Source organism: Merops nubicus, unplaced genomic scaffold (assembly GCF_000691845.1).
Source record: "Merops nubicus isolate BGI_N331 unplaced genomic scaffold, ASM69184v1 scaffold319, whole genome shotgun sequence".
Taxonomy (NCBI): Eukaryota; Metazoa; Chordata; class Aves; order Coraciiformes; family Meropidae; genus Merops; species Merops nubicus.
Window position 1 is genome coordinate 127310 of NW_008630060.1, and position 17356 is coordinate 144665.

Here is a 17356-nt window from a genome sequence, read left to right on the forward strand (position 1 = left end):
GCTTATATCAGAGAGAAGATATTCTTGTAAACGAGTAAATCACTTCTACATGCACTCTACATTGTCCTAGTTTTGTATCAGCATAAAACCACCTCTGTAATCCACTATATTTGCATAAAGTTGAAGTAATAGAGCAACACTATGGAAAATACCCAATATGTCCAGAAACTTTATAATTCACAAAGTGAATAGCCCCTCAAAAAAAAAAAAAAAAAAAAAATTTCATCTAACTAGCGCAGATTTCAGAAAATGCAACACAGTTTTCCAAGGCAAATACAAAAGACAAATTAAGTGTCTATATTAGTGAATACATTCTTAATAAAATTTTAACATTTATACTCAATAAAAATGGATCCTGAAAAAAAACCCTAAACACTTATCAATTTTGTACATCAAGATAACTTCATCATAATCTAAGCAAATTACAACAATATGTGGTATTTAAGAGCTCTGGGAACCCTGTTAATTACAAGTCTCCCATCATAACTTAAAGAGGCAAATAGCCACGGGTCTGCTGAGGACCATTCAACTGCATACACGCTATCTTCATGTTCTTCATAGGTTGCTATTACACTGTCCTGAAGGGGTTCTTTAATCCTAGAATTGAAAAAAAAAGGAAAAAAAGAAAAAAAGAAAATAGTAAGGACTTGTGAACGCACTTGATTTAAAAGGCAATATTAAGTGTCACTAAAATCTAGACACGTAACCTCCCATTTAAAGTACAAAAATGAAGTAGTAGAGTCTAAGGAAATACTCTACACCAGATGTCTGCACCTACCTATATTTTAGATAGCAGAGAATTTGATGTTAAAGACCACATATACAGGGACAAAGTATCTCATTCTCAACTTCAGTGTATTTCCAAGCCTCTCAGACTTACACTAAACTTCTCTTTGTCTCCCAGGCAAGCTAAACTACAACGGGTGATCTAAATGTACTTAAACACACATTTTTATCAACATATTTTCTCTCACCATGTTCTATCCCTTCCTTCCCCTCTGTTATTAATTGAATTCTCCAGATAATATATAACCTTATTAGAGATGTGTAGATAGGTAAGAAGTTGCAGTAGTTAACACTACAGTCTCTCCTGTGCTGCCATCCTGGACCCATTCTCTCCAGAGTAATGGAAGAGAGACGGAGGCACTAGTCTTAATGTTTTATTTTTTATCTCCCATTCCTAGAGTTTACAACACCAGTGGAGTCTCCTCTGTTATTGTATACCTCACCTCTCACTACAACACCCAACAAGCTCCTGGTCACCTACATCACGAGAGACAGACAGATTCTCTTTTGCATCGCAAATATTCAAGAACAGATTCAGGCAATTCTCTGAAATCCAAACCACTCAACAGACATTGATTCTGCTCTGCCAGTTGAGGACATCCCTCCTTCCCTCCACTCACAGAGTCAGTCCCTCCTCTTAGAGCAACGCCACAGTGCCTTATTCTGTAGCTACAGCACAGCTGAGTTTTCAGAGGATGACCTTGGAGCTCCCTCACCCACAGAGGATCACCTCTGTCTGACAGGAATCAGTCAGCCTTTCCAAAGCATCCCCCTGCCTCCCAGAAACTGCCTTGTCTTACAGCTGAAATCCTCCCAACAGAAAGCAAAGCCACAGAGCCTTGTGAATACTGCTCAATCATTTAAACAGTTCCTGCAACTATGGAAGTGAAGTGTTGTTATTGGCCATCTTTGCCCTTTATTGCTGCCCTCTGAAAACATGTGTCTCTGCTCACAAGGTGTATATGGCATCTCCCTTGAATCACTTGCAAGGTATCTCTGCTCCAGCCAGCCAGCCTAACCAGCTGTGAACCTGACACCGTAATTACAACGCAGTCGAATTCAATGAATAAACCAAAAGCAGTCTGACACTGCAGAAAAGCTTCAGATACTGAGTTTCAAGGACTTTTGTAATTTACTTATGCTACCTTTAAGGTCAACCAACAAAAAGGGTCATAGCACAAACATCACCCAGCCCCTGCTTAATGGCACAGAGCAGGTTTGTTTTGCAGTTCTCCTGAATATGTACTTTGATGCAAGCCATCTAACAGCAGAGAGCTACCAAACACACACATGGAGACACTTCATCTCCCGCAATGTGTTTTTCCAACCTCCTGTTAACTGACATGCCTGGTTAAATGAAAGTTGGTCATGTCCCCAGACAGCAATGTGCTTCACGCCGTGCTCACCCACTTACCCACAACTCCATTATTCCGAAGGTTTCAGATGTCTCTGCGGATAAGCAGGAGAGTAATGCACAGTGCACATGGCTGTCAGGGGACACGGCCGACTTTCAGTTAACCAGGAGCTTCAGTTAACCAAAGGTTGGATAAACAAGGACAGATAAGCTTCTAGATTATACTATTTTCTGTGCGCTCGGAGTTGTTTCAGTGTCTCATTTAAATAACACAGTTCATCTAATTTAATTTACAGAAGTCATAGGGGAACGAGTGTTCAGGAAAGAACCCTGCAGACGAACTTCTGCTTGGCATTTTCATTTAAAGATACAATTTTTAACTGTCTTTTGCTCTTGTCTATACACTGAATTTCTTCTTGGGTATGAAAGTAATTTTGTGACTTCCCAGAAAAAGAAAGTATGTCATTACATGTTACATGACTTTAGTTTTCAGGGGGTTTGTTTGTTTCTTTGTTTTAAATAGTGTAGATCTCTAATAATATTATGCATAGACTACTTGTGCATAAGAATGGCATAGCCTCGAGACAGTTATTGAGAAGCTGAGAAAATCCTTATGGAAGTGATCACTTGGTGTATAAGAGCTAGATACTATGTAAGATAATTGTGGTAGAAACAAACTTGGAATGATATGTGTGTCAGGAGCAATAAACCAAAAGAAGCTGTCCGTTAGCATCCTTTACAAACAATATAAATGAAAACAGACTAGTTTTTAAATTATGTGATGGGTAAAGAGCTTATTTCATGAATGTGAAAGACTATTCAAAATAACTAAAGAAGGAGGAGCACAGTTGTTTGTGGTGTTTGGGTTTGGTGGGTTTTTTTGTTTGTTTGTTTTTGTTTTGGTTCCCCCTCCCCAAAACAGGAATCTCTTGGAGACAAATCACCTTACACCCTGCTAAGAGACTTCCAAGAAAACACCTCCAATTTGTCTGAATTTTGGCTATGTGTGTGTTTTGTTTGGTAATCCAAGAACTGGCTGAGCATACTATTTTTCAATCTGTGTGAATCTAGGACACTTAAAATTGTTCAGAGTCCCACAACAAACTCTTTCCTCTCAATGAAATTTTACACAGCTTTTACATAAAAATCAGCTCAAACTCTCCTAACTCCCCAGATATTAAATATAATTTGGTTAATGCAAGAAGTTAAAACTTAACAGCTGTGACACTGACATTTAAGCAGGGCAACAAATAACTTTTTTTATATCTACCTATACATAAAGATACTACGAAAAAAGATGATTGTGGTCACAGCAGAAACTAGTGGAACACCTACAAAACAGCTTGTATTTATCTTAACATATTTTTGTCTGTTTCAATATTTTAATTATCTTTAATACTCTATTCATGTTGCAGCAACAATTAAAAGAATACTGCTATACTTTCATGTGCATTATTCTTATCTCAGAAGTTTTCCATTTCATAGTTACTAACTCCTGGTGACTACACTCAGGTGATTTACCTTCTTAGGTTAGATGCATAACACAGGACACAGAAGGAAAGTAGACTGGGTACTGGGATAGTCAGCAGATCTTTGGCAGGTTTTGGACAAGGGAGGAGAATTTAGGACTTTCAATTTTTTTCCCAGTTTGAGAAGTTCAGAAACAGGAAGAGTACACAGGTGGATATGAAGTTAACTTTTTTCTATGATACCATAATACGTATAATCCAGGTTGTTGCCAAAACAGAGATTTATGGTTTTACATAAAAGCTGCATGCTATGGGTGTAAAAATGTAGTTGCTCTGCTATAGCCAGTATAGTGTACCACAAAGGTAGGCACTTGGCCTATCAATACCTTGATAGAGTGGCTAGACTGTATTTGACAAGCATACTTGGGAATCACTTGTCATGCCTGGCAAGCTTTGTAAACTATTTTCTTCCTAGTCTTAAGTCTCCCTGCCCCTTAAAAAGTTCCTTTAGTTTCTCATTTGCCTGTACTGTTTTAAAGACTTCCTGGCCAGACTAAAACACCTTTCCCTCTCCTTATATATGTTCTTGTATTGCACCAACAGACAAAGCGACAAACTCATGTCATCAAGAACTCATAGTAAGAAATTGGTAATCTTTACCTACATCCTGCATAAATTTAAGACCTGTGCCACAGAATTGAAAGTGGACAGCTTTCTCTTTGTAGTCTTATTCACATAGCCTGACCCTTACCAGCTTCTCCTATGAAAGGAGAAGTGCTTTCATTTTACTGGATAACTTTGAGGTTAATTGTGTTACAGCCTTGAGAGAGAAGCCTGTTAAGCCCTGGATAATTGTCTTCATGTAGAGAGCTGTTTTGTTTCAATTGCTTCTCATGCTAACGACCACTTAAGTTTGCAGTGCTTGCGATTCTGTTTTGCCACCATAATGTTCAGTAAAATATGCTTTTCAGAGTCACCAATAATCATTAATTCCTTATCACAGTCAAAATTAAAGCATCTGTAATCTAAAAATGACTATGAAATAGATGTGATTCAGTGGAGCAGTAACATGTACTGCAGCATCCAAAAATAATCCTGAAAAGAATGTCACTGGATTCCAGAACAGGCCTCATGGATGCCCTCTCTCTTTAACTGCAGAAGAAAACTTAGCAACTGTAAGGCTTTGTTTCTGGTAAGCTTAACCAACACATTACTTCCTCTTTCACTCTCTTAAGGAAAACTGAATTCTAGGATATTCATACTGGAACACAGCTTTTTATATATAATTATTGGCCATTCATACTATTGTAAGCATTATTTTTTTTTTTAAATCAAACCACACCTTTCTGAACTGCTTCTACAGGAAAATGGCATCTTTAAAAGCAGGAAATGCATGTTTTAATGCAACAGGTTTCATAGCTGTCCTAATGTACAAAATAAATTAAGAAGGGCATACTTGCTGAGAGGGTTAAAGAAAGAAAATAGTACAGAAAAGCCAGACGTTGTCAATGCAGAGTAGTCTAGGAATTGGAAAGTGCTGCTGCTCTGGATTTGGCCCAGGTTCTTATACATCTAGAGTAAAAGTCCTGAATACTGGCATTGCCAGAACAGAAACTATTTAAGCTGTTTTAATTAATTGAGTCTCCTGGTTGATTCCATAGCATAATCCTATGATTTGTAGTATTCTCTTAGACATAAATATCACAAGCAAATTATCAAAATTAACACTATTGGCAGCTGTGTGAAAATACCCTGAGAGCCTGTCTTATCATGAATGTTTGGCAAATACTTTTCAAAATATTAATGCTGAAGATTCACTCTGCTGGAATCACAGATGTCTATACAAAAGTGTTATGTTAGATCACATGGTAGGTATTATGGTGAAACCACATTATTTACTTATTCAGAAAGCTCCAAACCACATGTATATCACAAAAAGTAGACAACATCACCTCTTTTCAGATGGAATTTTGAAGGAAATCTCTTTTTACAGAGACGACAGCTGCTATTTTCTCTCTGATCCACTCTGATTGCTCATGTCCCTATGTTTAATTTCTCATTAAAAACTTCACTATCTCAATGAGATACTTTACTGGTAGGACCATTCCTTGACATCTCTCAGCTTTAAATGCAAAATGGTGAGAAGTGCTTGTGTTAGATCTTTTTCTGTTTGTATCAAAGGACAATGTGGCTAACATCTATAGTGAAAAAGATGGAAACATAAAACTTCAGGAAAACCACTAAAAAATGTAGTTCCTAGTGTGCATTTGTGGTACAATCTTCAACAAAGATAAGGATGAAATTAGAACACTGTCAAAAAATATATCATAAGGGAGAAGGTAGCATACTGATCTTAATAAACAGCTGTGCCAGTGAAAATACAGCAGACTTTTAAGTCTGTAAACCCCAAAGAGACCTAAGGGAGCTGGCACCTCATTCTGCAAAATCAAGCTTAAGGATGGCTTCCTTTTCAAGACTAACGCATAAGCTCAAAATGCTATTGACCATATAAATCTTTTCACTGGTATGGACACAAAAAAGGCTTTCTCCTCTTAAAAAGCAAGTCTGCCATTATCAGTTGAGCCTTCTCACGAAGTTCTGACCACAGAAGCCATGAAGAATGAAAACACTGCTGTATATGCAACATGCACCTTGCTCCTTGGTGCTTCTTTGGTAACAAATGGTCTCCCCATGCTGTGCAACATCAGCATACCAAACAGAGATCTATAGTTTAAATAAATATATTGCAATAACTACAGGAAAGGAATTCCGACTGGTGAATAAAGATGGTCACACTAAACTGCCAGAACCTAGTTTTGTTTATTGTTAGAAATAGCAATATAGAATTAAAATGACTAATTTAATACAACTGAACAGAGACTCATTCACTAACATAAGGATTTTGGATGACCAAAGAATGAAGAAAAGATATGACAGGCACCATCTCCCTTTGGAGGAAGACAGTTCTCAGTGCTCTATGGATGTCTAAAAGGGAACTGCCAGACACCTTCAGGAGCTTTGGAGTTAAGGCAAGTTCATCATTGCAGGGAGGAAGTCCTTTGCAACACCAGAGAGGCCAAGGAGAAGCCTGCCTTAATCTACAGATGTGGAAAGACCCCATGTTTGAAATGTTTTGTTCAGACTGCGGCACCAAAAAGCACTCCCTATGTTCTTATCCATGTACACCAGCTTTGTTCTGGGGTTGAAAGCCAAACGCACCCCAAATACCTCGTCTGTTCTATTTTCATTTGTTTTGTAGACTTTTTTCTACCTGTGGATAAAGGTGCTGAAAATTAAGCTAAGAATATAACATTTCATTTACCATTTCTCAGTTAATTTTTTCCCATATTTGAATTGTGCATTAAATTATCCAGAGTAGTGACTTGACCAGAACACACCACAGCTGTCCTCTGGCCACACACCTGTACCTATCCTCTGTCCACACACCTCTACCTCCTCTCCAGACAGCTCAATCTTTTTTTTTTTTTAGACTATGTCTTTTTGACAGAGGTTTTGAGCTTCCCAGACAGAAAACACTGAAGCCTTTTCCTTACGCAGTGCAAGAAAAGAAACACAGTTGGCATATTTCTTCTAGACACATTTCACAAAGGCAGCATGTGCACAGCTAGCGTGTTTTAGAACAAACAAAAACACAGCAAGAAGAGATAAACACAAGACTATGGCTGATGGCAAAAGAAAACCCTAAAGGGAAGAGTCAGAAGTTGCCAAGATGATTCAGAAGATAGTAAAGATCCCTGAGCTGCAAATAGTCAAGGGCTCCACTATAGAGGCATATTGAGGGAAACTCCTTTTCCCGTTTTTATAATCTTTCTTTTGGTCACCACCAGAGAAATGATACAGGGTATGAAGAACTTTGATATGATACAGGGAAACTGCTCTTACACTTTTACGATTGCCGAGAGAAACAACAATAGCAGCTAGAAAGTAGAAGAGACAGTACACCTAGATATATTGCTTCTTAAGCAAGCATGTTCTGCTCTCCAAGATGGGACCACAAACTCCCCAGGTGTCAAGACATACACCGACAAACACCCAAAGGAGAAAGTTCAAAGAATAATTCCTTAGCAAGGATAGAATACAGTAACTATTGGCCTGTTATCTATTAATTACTCAGTGAACCAGTATTCTTTTAGTGAAAAACCTTCAAATAATTGTTCTTCAGTTGTAAACATTAAAAAATAGGCAGTTACAACAGAAAATCTGTCAAAAAAAAAAAAAAAATGCAAATCTGGGAAAAAAAAAGAGGGTAGACTCATACATAGTCCTACATGGTTAAGCAAGGAGCAATTAAATGGGCATCTTACTTGCTTTTTCCTCCAGACAAGGAATACAACAAAAATTATAACATATACTCCAAAATATATTAAAAATTAACATGACTCTTAGAGATCTCAGAAGTCTTAGCTGTATAAAATATTACTTTACAAGTCAATATTTTTAAAGACTTTTGCTAACTAAAAAAATCCCCACAGCTTCAAAAATAGAACTGGTACATACTCTCCATTTTTATATTTAATCCAAGCAGTATTTTACAAGCTATTTTATTCAGAATATGAAAAATAGGTAGCCCATAAGGAAAGAGCTTGTTTCATTCTTGCCACTTGATATCTCAGCCTTTTGAGAGAGATTTGGTCACTCAGTCTGAAGGTGACTGGCTGCAGATACTAGTTGCACAGACACCTCCCTGGTGCATTTCAACATATAGTTGAAAAAGACATTTTCAAGATTTGTGTGCTATTTAATAGCAAACTAGATCTGCAAAACAGAATAAAAATTAACCCCATAAGAATATAACACCTTCTTGGAAGTCTAGAACATATTCCAGCAAAAAAAACCCACACCACACCCCAACACACATTCACCCCACCAAACTGTGCAATAAAAGCTTTTTTAAACAGAAAAGACAGTACCCATGGAACAGTGTAAGACTCCTCAAAGGGGTTTCCAAGAAGGTACTAAAGCCTAAATATCTGACAGTGGTGGATCACTAACAAAAAGTATTCCCAACAGCTGTTATGGCCTGCTTCATTAGTGCACTCAGAATGAACCAGACACTTGTCTGGCAACAGTTCAAAGCCGGTGAGCACCTTGCAAACATCCTTCCAGTTCAACTTTTAACAAGTTCCTCAAGTATCTCAAGAATCTTTTTAACAAGATTCTCACAGTACCAAGCAAATGTTACAAAAGCTAATGTGCTTTTCCAGGTTCGGATTAGCAGCTGAATACATTCAGAAAACAAATACAGTATTGATATTTTTCTAATCTCTGAGAACAGACAAGGGCTCTACGTTACTACACAAGTCATTCAGGATGTGGTTTACATCCATCCCATAACCAAAGGAGAAGATGTGTTATATTTGTTGTATTTCTTTGCATATTCTTGGTTTCAAAAAATCCTACCGTATAAACAATCATTTGTGTTTTAATGAGGCAATCTGCACAGTTTACTACCAACAGAAATTCAGAACTCCAGATAACCTACTATACATCTGTCAGAACACTATTTACTTGTGATGTAACTTATACTAATACATGCCCACCATATAAAAATGTATTCTCCTTCTCATTTCCATTACTGCTATTTATCTTCCATCCATAACAGAATAAATCACAGCCCCCAAAGGTAAGGAATTAAAATGTACATCATATTTAAAATGCTGTAGTTTAATTATGTTCTAGAGAGCAAGTATGTAATGTTGATGTGAACATTCTTCTAGGTACTTAATTTGATACACTTTGATTTCCCAGGGACTTATATATCCTATGCCTTCTAGACACACTTTGTATATTTCAAATTAATTATTTCTATACATGGGATAGCTTTCTTATTTAATATATATATATTAAAAAAAAAAAAAGGTTTCCAAGTGAAGTCAAACTTTCAAAACTATTTGGAGCAAACCTATTTGTTGATGAAATAAAGATGCAAGAGCAACCTTAAAAATGTAACTAGAGAAGCAACCTAAACTTTATTAAGAATTTTAACTCAAACATCTAGCAAACACAACTGGTGAATCTTTTTTATGATTTTCTTGTTCCTCAGCCCATCTGACTATTTTTCATTTAAAAAGATAGTTCAGGAGGCAATCTGCATATTTCATTGCAGACAGCTTTGGTACTAAAATTAATTAACAAAAGTAACAAAATAACTGCTCAGTGCAGACATTTAGAACATAGATATTCACAGTTGTGACGAATAGAAAAATACAGACTAAATCCTGTTGGTCTCAAAATATTTTACATGAGTTTCAGTATTATTACCTTCACTTTGTAAAGAGTTTGCTGAACTTCACCACATATTTACAAAATTAGAAAGCCTCAGCCCACTCTAGATATACAGAACTCTCCATATGCACATATATATATATATTCATAAAGAAGTACAGAGAGGGGAAAACAAGCATCACATATTGCACAATGAAAAAGTTGAAAGCAGACAAAAACTGAGGATGAAAAATTATTTTGGCATTTCAGTTAACCTTTTACTGAAATCCCCATCCCTCCAAAATTCACATGCAAAGTATGTGATTCCCCACACACCTGAGTGGATGGTGTTTACAAATGCTTGCAATAACATGCATTACTCTCTATCAAGAGTGTGAAAAACAAACTTCTGTTTTGCTTGAAGAAGGTCTGATGAGTTACTGGTTTCTAGAGAAGTCAGCAATATTAAGATAGAGACTTATAAAAAATAACGTATTCACACTTCTTTTCTTCCACCTGTGCAGAAGCTCACCCTTAGACTGGTAACATTTCCTACTGCTGAGAACACATACAGAGAAAAAACAAAAAGTGGATTTTCAGCTCTCACTTAACCCAGATTACTGTATGTTCTTGACTTCTTCCAGAGCTCCCATACAGTGTACCTCTTCACTGACCCAGTGGACTTTGGGACTGGTCCTCAACATCACCATCCCCTTCCTACCAGTGAACATACAGTGACCATGCCAATCAGATGTAAAGTGTGTATTCCACCCAAGACTCTGAGTAAAGAAGAATGAAGGGGGATTAGAACAACTTACCTGAAAGGCCTGTATACAAAAATCCTAGTCAGCAAAAAAATAGCATGTTAACCATTACAATGAAAAGACATACTATAAGCAGCTGCATAAAACTCAGGAAACTTCATACTTGTCTTCTGGATGCTGGTCCTCCTGGTCACTTAGTTCATCATCGTCTACCATATGCCCAAATGGTTCAGAAGAAATTGATACCATATTAGATAGGATTACTCTGCTATCACTGCTTCCGGTAAGGATCAGCTGATCATGAGAATGATTATATCTGACATTCCAAACCCTAAAAAATGAAATCAGAAAGAATAACAGGCTACTCTTGGCAGGTAGTGCATCAATGTTAAATGATTTTTTTTTAAAAAACAGCACTAAAAATTGATCTTTGACATAAATGTTTTAAGTGCACATAGAAGTGACATGCCTCATTCCAACGATTATTTTTTGCCATCTTCATTTGGCTTTTAAGCTTCCACTTCATCTGTTTTCTGTAAGCTCTCTTTAAAATTCAACAAATAAGTTTTGGGAAAAAAAAAATCCAAAGAACAAACCCCACCGTTCAGCGGTATCATTCTTTGAGGATACATGCCAATTCACTGTTTAGTATGTCAGACAAATACTTAAGTTCTAACTATAAAAGATTTCCCCACAGCAAAATATGGATTAGATATAACACGTTAAATAAAAATCTCACAATATTCTTACAGTAGAGTTTAAAATAGACCCTAAAACAACAGCAGAATTATACTTCTCTTCTAGTTTTACATTTTGCATATCACGTTAATACCAAATGTCTTATGGCTCTTGTTTTATTCTTTTAATCTTCTGGAAAAAGAGTATAAAATGCTGCTTCTGTTAATTCACATCTTCATTGCCCTCAAAGTAGCTTCAGGGTCCAGATTTATTTTGTAAGAATTACCCCAACCCAAATTCTAAAGAATAAGAACTGCTCATCTTCTCTTAAACAGAGATTCTCTCCTTGTTCCAGCCACAGGCCAAAGTGTTAGATACAGGGTCTAAATATTATCTTAGAGAGTAAAATTACTCACTTGCAAATTCTGGCTTAAGGGCTGTGAAGGAGTATGAAAAAAAAAATGCAGGGCTGAATTACTGAACATTTCAACCATTTGACAATGAAAGTCTAGATAGTAGCTGCTTTTCTGCATGTCAGACAGAGCAGCTGAGACTCACTTTGGGAAGGTACACCTGTGTCCCAGCTGGCCTCTACAAGCCAAGTCCCACGCTGTGCTTCTCAAAGGTGCACCCCATCTTCCAACAATCCTACAGACAGTTTCTTGCCAATTAGACTAACATTGCCTAAACCCTTAATTTACAATCACACAAGGAACATTCACGTTTTGAAACCTTTCCTCTGTGCACAAACATAGTTAGTTTGCATTGTTCCTAAACAGTAAAATAATTAGCTGAATAAATTACACAAGCCATCCACCCGCAAAACAGCATGCAGATAATTTGTTCTACCAGTGGGAATGCTCCTCTAGTGTCTTCACTGGTTCAGTGACATTTCTTGTGTCCCAGAATTTCACCTTGCAGTCATCTCCACAGCTAGCCAGGTAGTACTGTTTATTGGGATTAAAGTCTAGGTCTCGTACCAGCTGTCCATGTGCATTTTCTATGCAATATATCTGTCTGTAAAACACATTAAAAAAATTAAATGGTCTATAAAGAGCTAACTGCACTCCGCTGACAGGAATCTGTTTCCCTGGAAACCTGCATAATCCCCTTAGCACCCGCAGACCTAGAGTTCCCATTGCTAGTGCATAGTTTAGGGAAATCCCAGCTGTTAACAACAGTGGCTTGCATAGATTTCTCATCTTGCTTTGAAGCTTTGCTCTTTCCTTGTTTGCATTAGGATCATCTGGAGCTAAAGGGAAACAGTGGCTCCACATGATTCTAGCACAGCTCTCAAACAACTGTTACAAAATTCCTGCTACTAAACCACAATATTTTCAGATAAGAGCTTTTCCACCCCTAAGTACTTTTACTATTTCTGTATTTATGACATCTAGTTTTCCTGTATGAAAAGCCGGGATGCAAGGGATGCAATAGATATGACAACAGCTTTTTATTATTGCTCTATTTTGAACTTACCTTCTTGAGCTCTAGCATTTATCATTAATTTACCCACAGCCCTTAAACCACTCAGCAGTGTGCATACTCATCCACCTGGACCACTTCAGAAAACATCTGTAGTACTACTAACAACCTAGCATCTTTATTCAAAACATGTTCCATCAATTTGTCTCCCTACCTTGCCTTTTAAACTTGGATTTTGGTGCTTTTTGTGTTTCCGCTATTGCATTAACAGTTTTCTCAAATCCACTATCCAAAGTTCTCCTTAGATGTAAGTCTTCTACAGTCTTCACTAGAATTGTCAACATTTTGTGAGCTTTTTTTTTTTTTTATTTTTTATTTTATTTTATTTTAAATGAAAAATGTTTCTCTTCAGAAAACAGAGTATCCAAAACTTTCTCTTTCTTGTGTTGTACATACAGTTTCCTGTCAAGACCAGACAGAATTCTCTTGCTGTTAATACCTAACTAGTAATAGAAAGCAAAGTAGCTCCATAAGGACAGATTCAAACTCTACCAGGCCCTATCCAGAGGGCTATCTTGTGTCTGCTAAGCCCTGTCCTGACAGTAATGGCAGTTACTCAGGATAGTCCATGTTACTTGGATATCCAACATCAACACTCTTCTTGGAGTCTCACAGGTTAGCATTATCAGTCACATATGCCTCCCTACCAGTATTCTGGGAGTTGGATTCAATATTTCCTCTTAATATCCTGAAATGTCATTATGGGAAAATTTTTAATTCTCAAGCCTGTATGCAGTCATAAAATACTTCTTTCCTCCTTTATTGCACCTTTCACTCCTTGGATTTCTTGCATCACTCATGGAAGTGAAAGGGCTTAAAAATAAATTTTTAACTGTATATTCCTGTATATATTCCCATATATCCACTGTATATTCTGTAGCACTTACCATGAAAGCCTTTATCCCATCTTAACTATTATGCTGATTACTTCATCCCTTTCCTTCCCAAATGAGAGTATTTTTTTTCCTTTTACTCTGTTGTCCTTCCTACAGCAACAATACCTACATTGAATTTCCCAATTGCATCGCAAGATTAAGGCCAGACTACATAAGCATTTTCTCCAGCCCCTGGATCCATCTTCTCATATTTTCCTTCCTCCATATTTTTTAGAATTTATTCTTGCAGTCAGAGTTTTCTGGATGCAATTATCTCTCTAAATCCACTCAGTCTAGTGTCTGTCTCCTTTGTTTCACAAGCCCTTGTCTGATCAAGACCAGTCCCTAGTTTAGTCTGCAAGTCTTTCCACTAACCTTCTCTTTTCCACTGCCCTTCATTGTTTGCTAAGTCCAAAATAATTTACTCCCTCTTACAGCTATCATATTCACATTCTGTGGAAATAGCTATTTCTAGTTATTTCTTTAGTTTCTCTCCTCTCTTATTCTTTGCTGGTATAGCAGTTTTCTGTCAATTTTTCCCCCTTCCCTTTCTCATTTTTTGCTTCTTATCCTGCCACAGTTGATACTGCTCTGACTTTAAACTACTATTTCCAGCCTAACTAGTCATTACCAAATATTCACATCATTCTAGATGTATTACAGTGTAATTGCAGATGAGTTATTCTTGCACATATTTTTCAAGTGCATTGCAAAGAGCTCTTTGGCATAGCCTAGTACTCAAATTGGTTCAAGGACTATCTAACCTGAGCTTCACATAAAGGAATCAGAATTGTGGGGTTTGCTTTTGTTAACCAAGCTACTATTTCACTGAGGATCTTGTTAATATCTGGACTATCTATCTGACATAAAAGTTACTTAGGGTACTTATTTAATGCAAGACAGAAATATTTCTTCTAATGAGACAGAGCATGAAGCAGACTTCACAATATTTAACATTCTGGTTAGAACTACAGGCTTTAATCTTAAATTCTCCATGCTATATGCTAAAAATAGGATGATTACAAAAACATCACAATATAAAAGCAACTTAAAAACTCATCCTTTCTCCTTTGACCTTTCTTTTCCCTCTTGTACACCTCATTTAAAATAGTCTTCAGAAATGAAAATATACATATATGCATGAGGTAAGATTTTTGTATATCCTTTTACAAGACAAAGAACAGGACTTGGAAACCCAATGAAGAGCGTACGGGAAGTGACTTTTAATTATTGTATTTGTATTCTTAGCTTTTGTTTCTTAAATTAAGAAAACCTTTTTGGCAAAAACACGAAAGCTGGCTAACATAGGGATTTATTGCTACACCCCTGAGCTGGCAGAAACCACCTGAACTAAATTTAAAGTCATCCCCCTTTAAGGCAACAAAAGTTATTACAAGACATCAGTCTTCTCTGTTTAGTGATAAATTACTATGTGCTAAGGGGATAAAGCACTATCTTAAAAAAGCTTGCACAGGCTTTAGTAGTCATGGCAACAGATGTGCACAACATCACTCCCTTGCTTATCAAAATCACAACTGAGCAGGGGAGAAAACACCTTATTAGGTATATTCGAAGCTTTAATTGATTTGGTTATGATTTTGATAGACTCAGTAGCTTCATCTAAGTGGCCTGCTACACTCTTTAATATACTATAGTATGCTGTTTATTAAAATCAGAGAAGCGAAGAGTGAACTTCACCTGCCAATTACCTTCAGAGATTAAAGTTACCTTTAAATAGTATGCTGTAGAGACAGTTCATAGCATAGGCAGGACTGTTGTTAAATCATTTTCAGGCTGAATTAAAGAACACCTTCATTCAAGAAAAACCTATGTCTTGAACAAATCATCTTGCAACTAGTACACAGTGCAGTAAAACTCAATATACAAGCCGGAATTAAAGCTGAGAGGCGAAAAAAACAGACAAAACCCTTTACTAAATTGTAAATGTATCAGCTATGCAAGCCCAACCGTTCCTTTTCTAAGCGATAGCTTTGCTGCATTTTTTTAATGTTAAAAAAAAAAAAAATTGTGTTAGGAGCAATAGAAAAAAGAAGTTATCTCCAAAGGAGAGTGCCTTTTATAGAGAACAAGACTGCAATTTCTCATTACCTCATGCTTCGTGTATCCCATCCTCGAACAGTGGTATCATTGGCTGTTGCAATCTGTGTACAATTGTGGTGTGGACTCCATCTTCCAGAAGTAAATTTTAACTGTCCTTTCCCTTCCAAGGCTGCAGAACTAGACAGCTAAAATAATGAAACAAAGCTAGAAATGTTTCTAAATGTAATGCTAAAATAAAACCAGTTCCACTGAAGATAAAAACTGCATAATAGCCTATTGGTGCAAATGTAACACATTACCAAAATCCTAGGATTTAAAAAAAAAATAATTAAAAGCTAGAGCTGATTCTGTAACTCATAAAGCAATTTTTACAAAGGGTCATGCAATGGAATGTATTTAGAAATATCAGAAGCACTGCACTACTTTACAAAGTAAAAAAAAAAAACAGTTTCAGATTAGTCATTGAAACAGTAGATAGACAATAGTGGCACATGGCACAAATTTGTAGCTGCCTCAGACAAACACAACGAATTAATGGAACTAAATCCAAGACTGTTTTCCATGTCAAAATGCTAAATTTTATCTGTAGGAACAGAATTATAGCATCAAAGACTCTTATAAACTTGTAGCAGCTTTAATAAATAAAAATTCAAAGCCACCCGTGTCCATGTCACCACCTATGTGCCTGCTAAAGTAACTGTGGGTGCTAGATCACAAGTCTACAATCTGTGAGAATCAAAGTTCTGTTCCAAACCAGGCTAGCACCTCATTGAACAAACAGCTCTGCATCTCCATAGTTAATGAAAAGAAGGTAAGAAGTAATCAGCTTTCTCTTTGAAGTGGCCCAGCAAGTTATCCTCCCATTTCACATGAACATGAAGGAAAAACAAAGCTGCAGATGCTGCAAATTACTTCTAATCACTTACTAAAGCTGATTGTTTAACAGCTAAAGGGGGAGAGGGAAAACCAAAATACTTCCATTTTAATCAGATACAAAATTTATAAAAATGTCAAGTGCCTAGGCAGATAGATTTACTGGCCATCTTTCATACAACATGCATATTTCAAAATGTTTCATTAAGAGGTATTTCACAAAAGCACGTTACTGCACTGGATCTCATTGAATCACTTTCATCCTTTACCTAAATCCTAACACATGGCACATGTTCTAGTAAACAGAAGATTTCTCAGTAGAAATACTACACTTTGATGGATGAAAAAGACTAAAACATACATACTGCTTAACTAAACTTCAAGTGACATCCACAGAAAAATAATCTGTCAATACAATACTGCTTAAATTCATTTGTATATGGTAACATGTCAAATTCTGTATTTTGCTTTTAATTATTAACTTTTTAATATTACAGTTCCACCAGGAATAATTTACTGCCCTTCCACCACTGAAGGTTATGCTACTTAAGATTTGCTGTCTTCCAAAATATTTTTTTTTTAAATATTTAAAAGAATGCAGAGTACCCAGCATGCAAGATGTTAATGAATGATGTAACCCTGTGACCAAACCTACACCTCTAGCACCATTCTTCTTCAAGTACAAATACTATCTGAAAGCCCTTCTACAACTTGCAGGTTATTAATATTGAGAAAAATACTGCATAGAAGACTGGATGCAGGATTAAAAAAAAAAAAAAAAAAAAA

The 17356-nt window shown here is 36.6% G+C and overlaps 1 protein-coding gene across 1 annotated transcript in view; it reads right to left on the reverse strand.

Moving 5' to 3' along the window:
• Positions 1–266: 266 nt before the first annotated feature.
• Positions 267–17356, reverse strand: part of TSSC1 (tumor suppressing subtransferable candidate 1) — a gene marked incomplete at its 5' end in the record, with an annotated part of 25509 nt that continues 8419 nt past the window's right edge. Inside the window, 4 exons of the mRNA XM_008947133.1 lie at positions 267–597; positions 10762–10929; positions 12126–12293; positions 15746–15882. Coding sequence (XP_008945381.1) covers positions 423–597; positions 10762–10929; positions 12126–12293; positions 15746–15882 — 648 coding nt within the window. The remainder of the gene's footprint in view (positions 598–10761; positions 10930–12125; positions 12294–15745; positions 15883–17356) is intronic.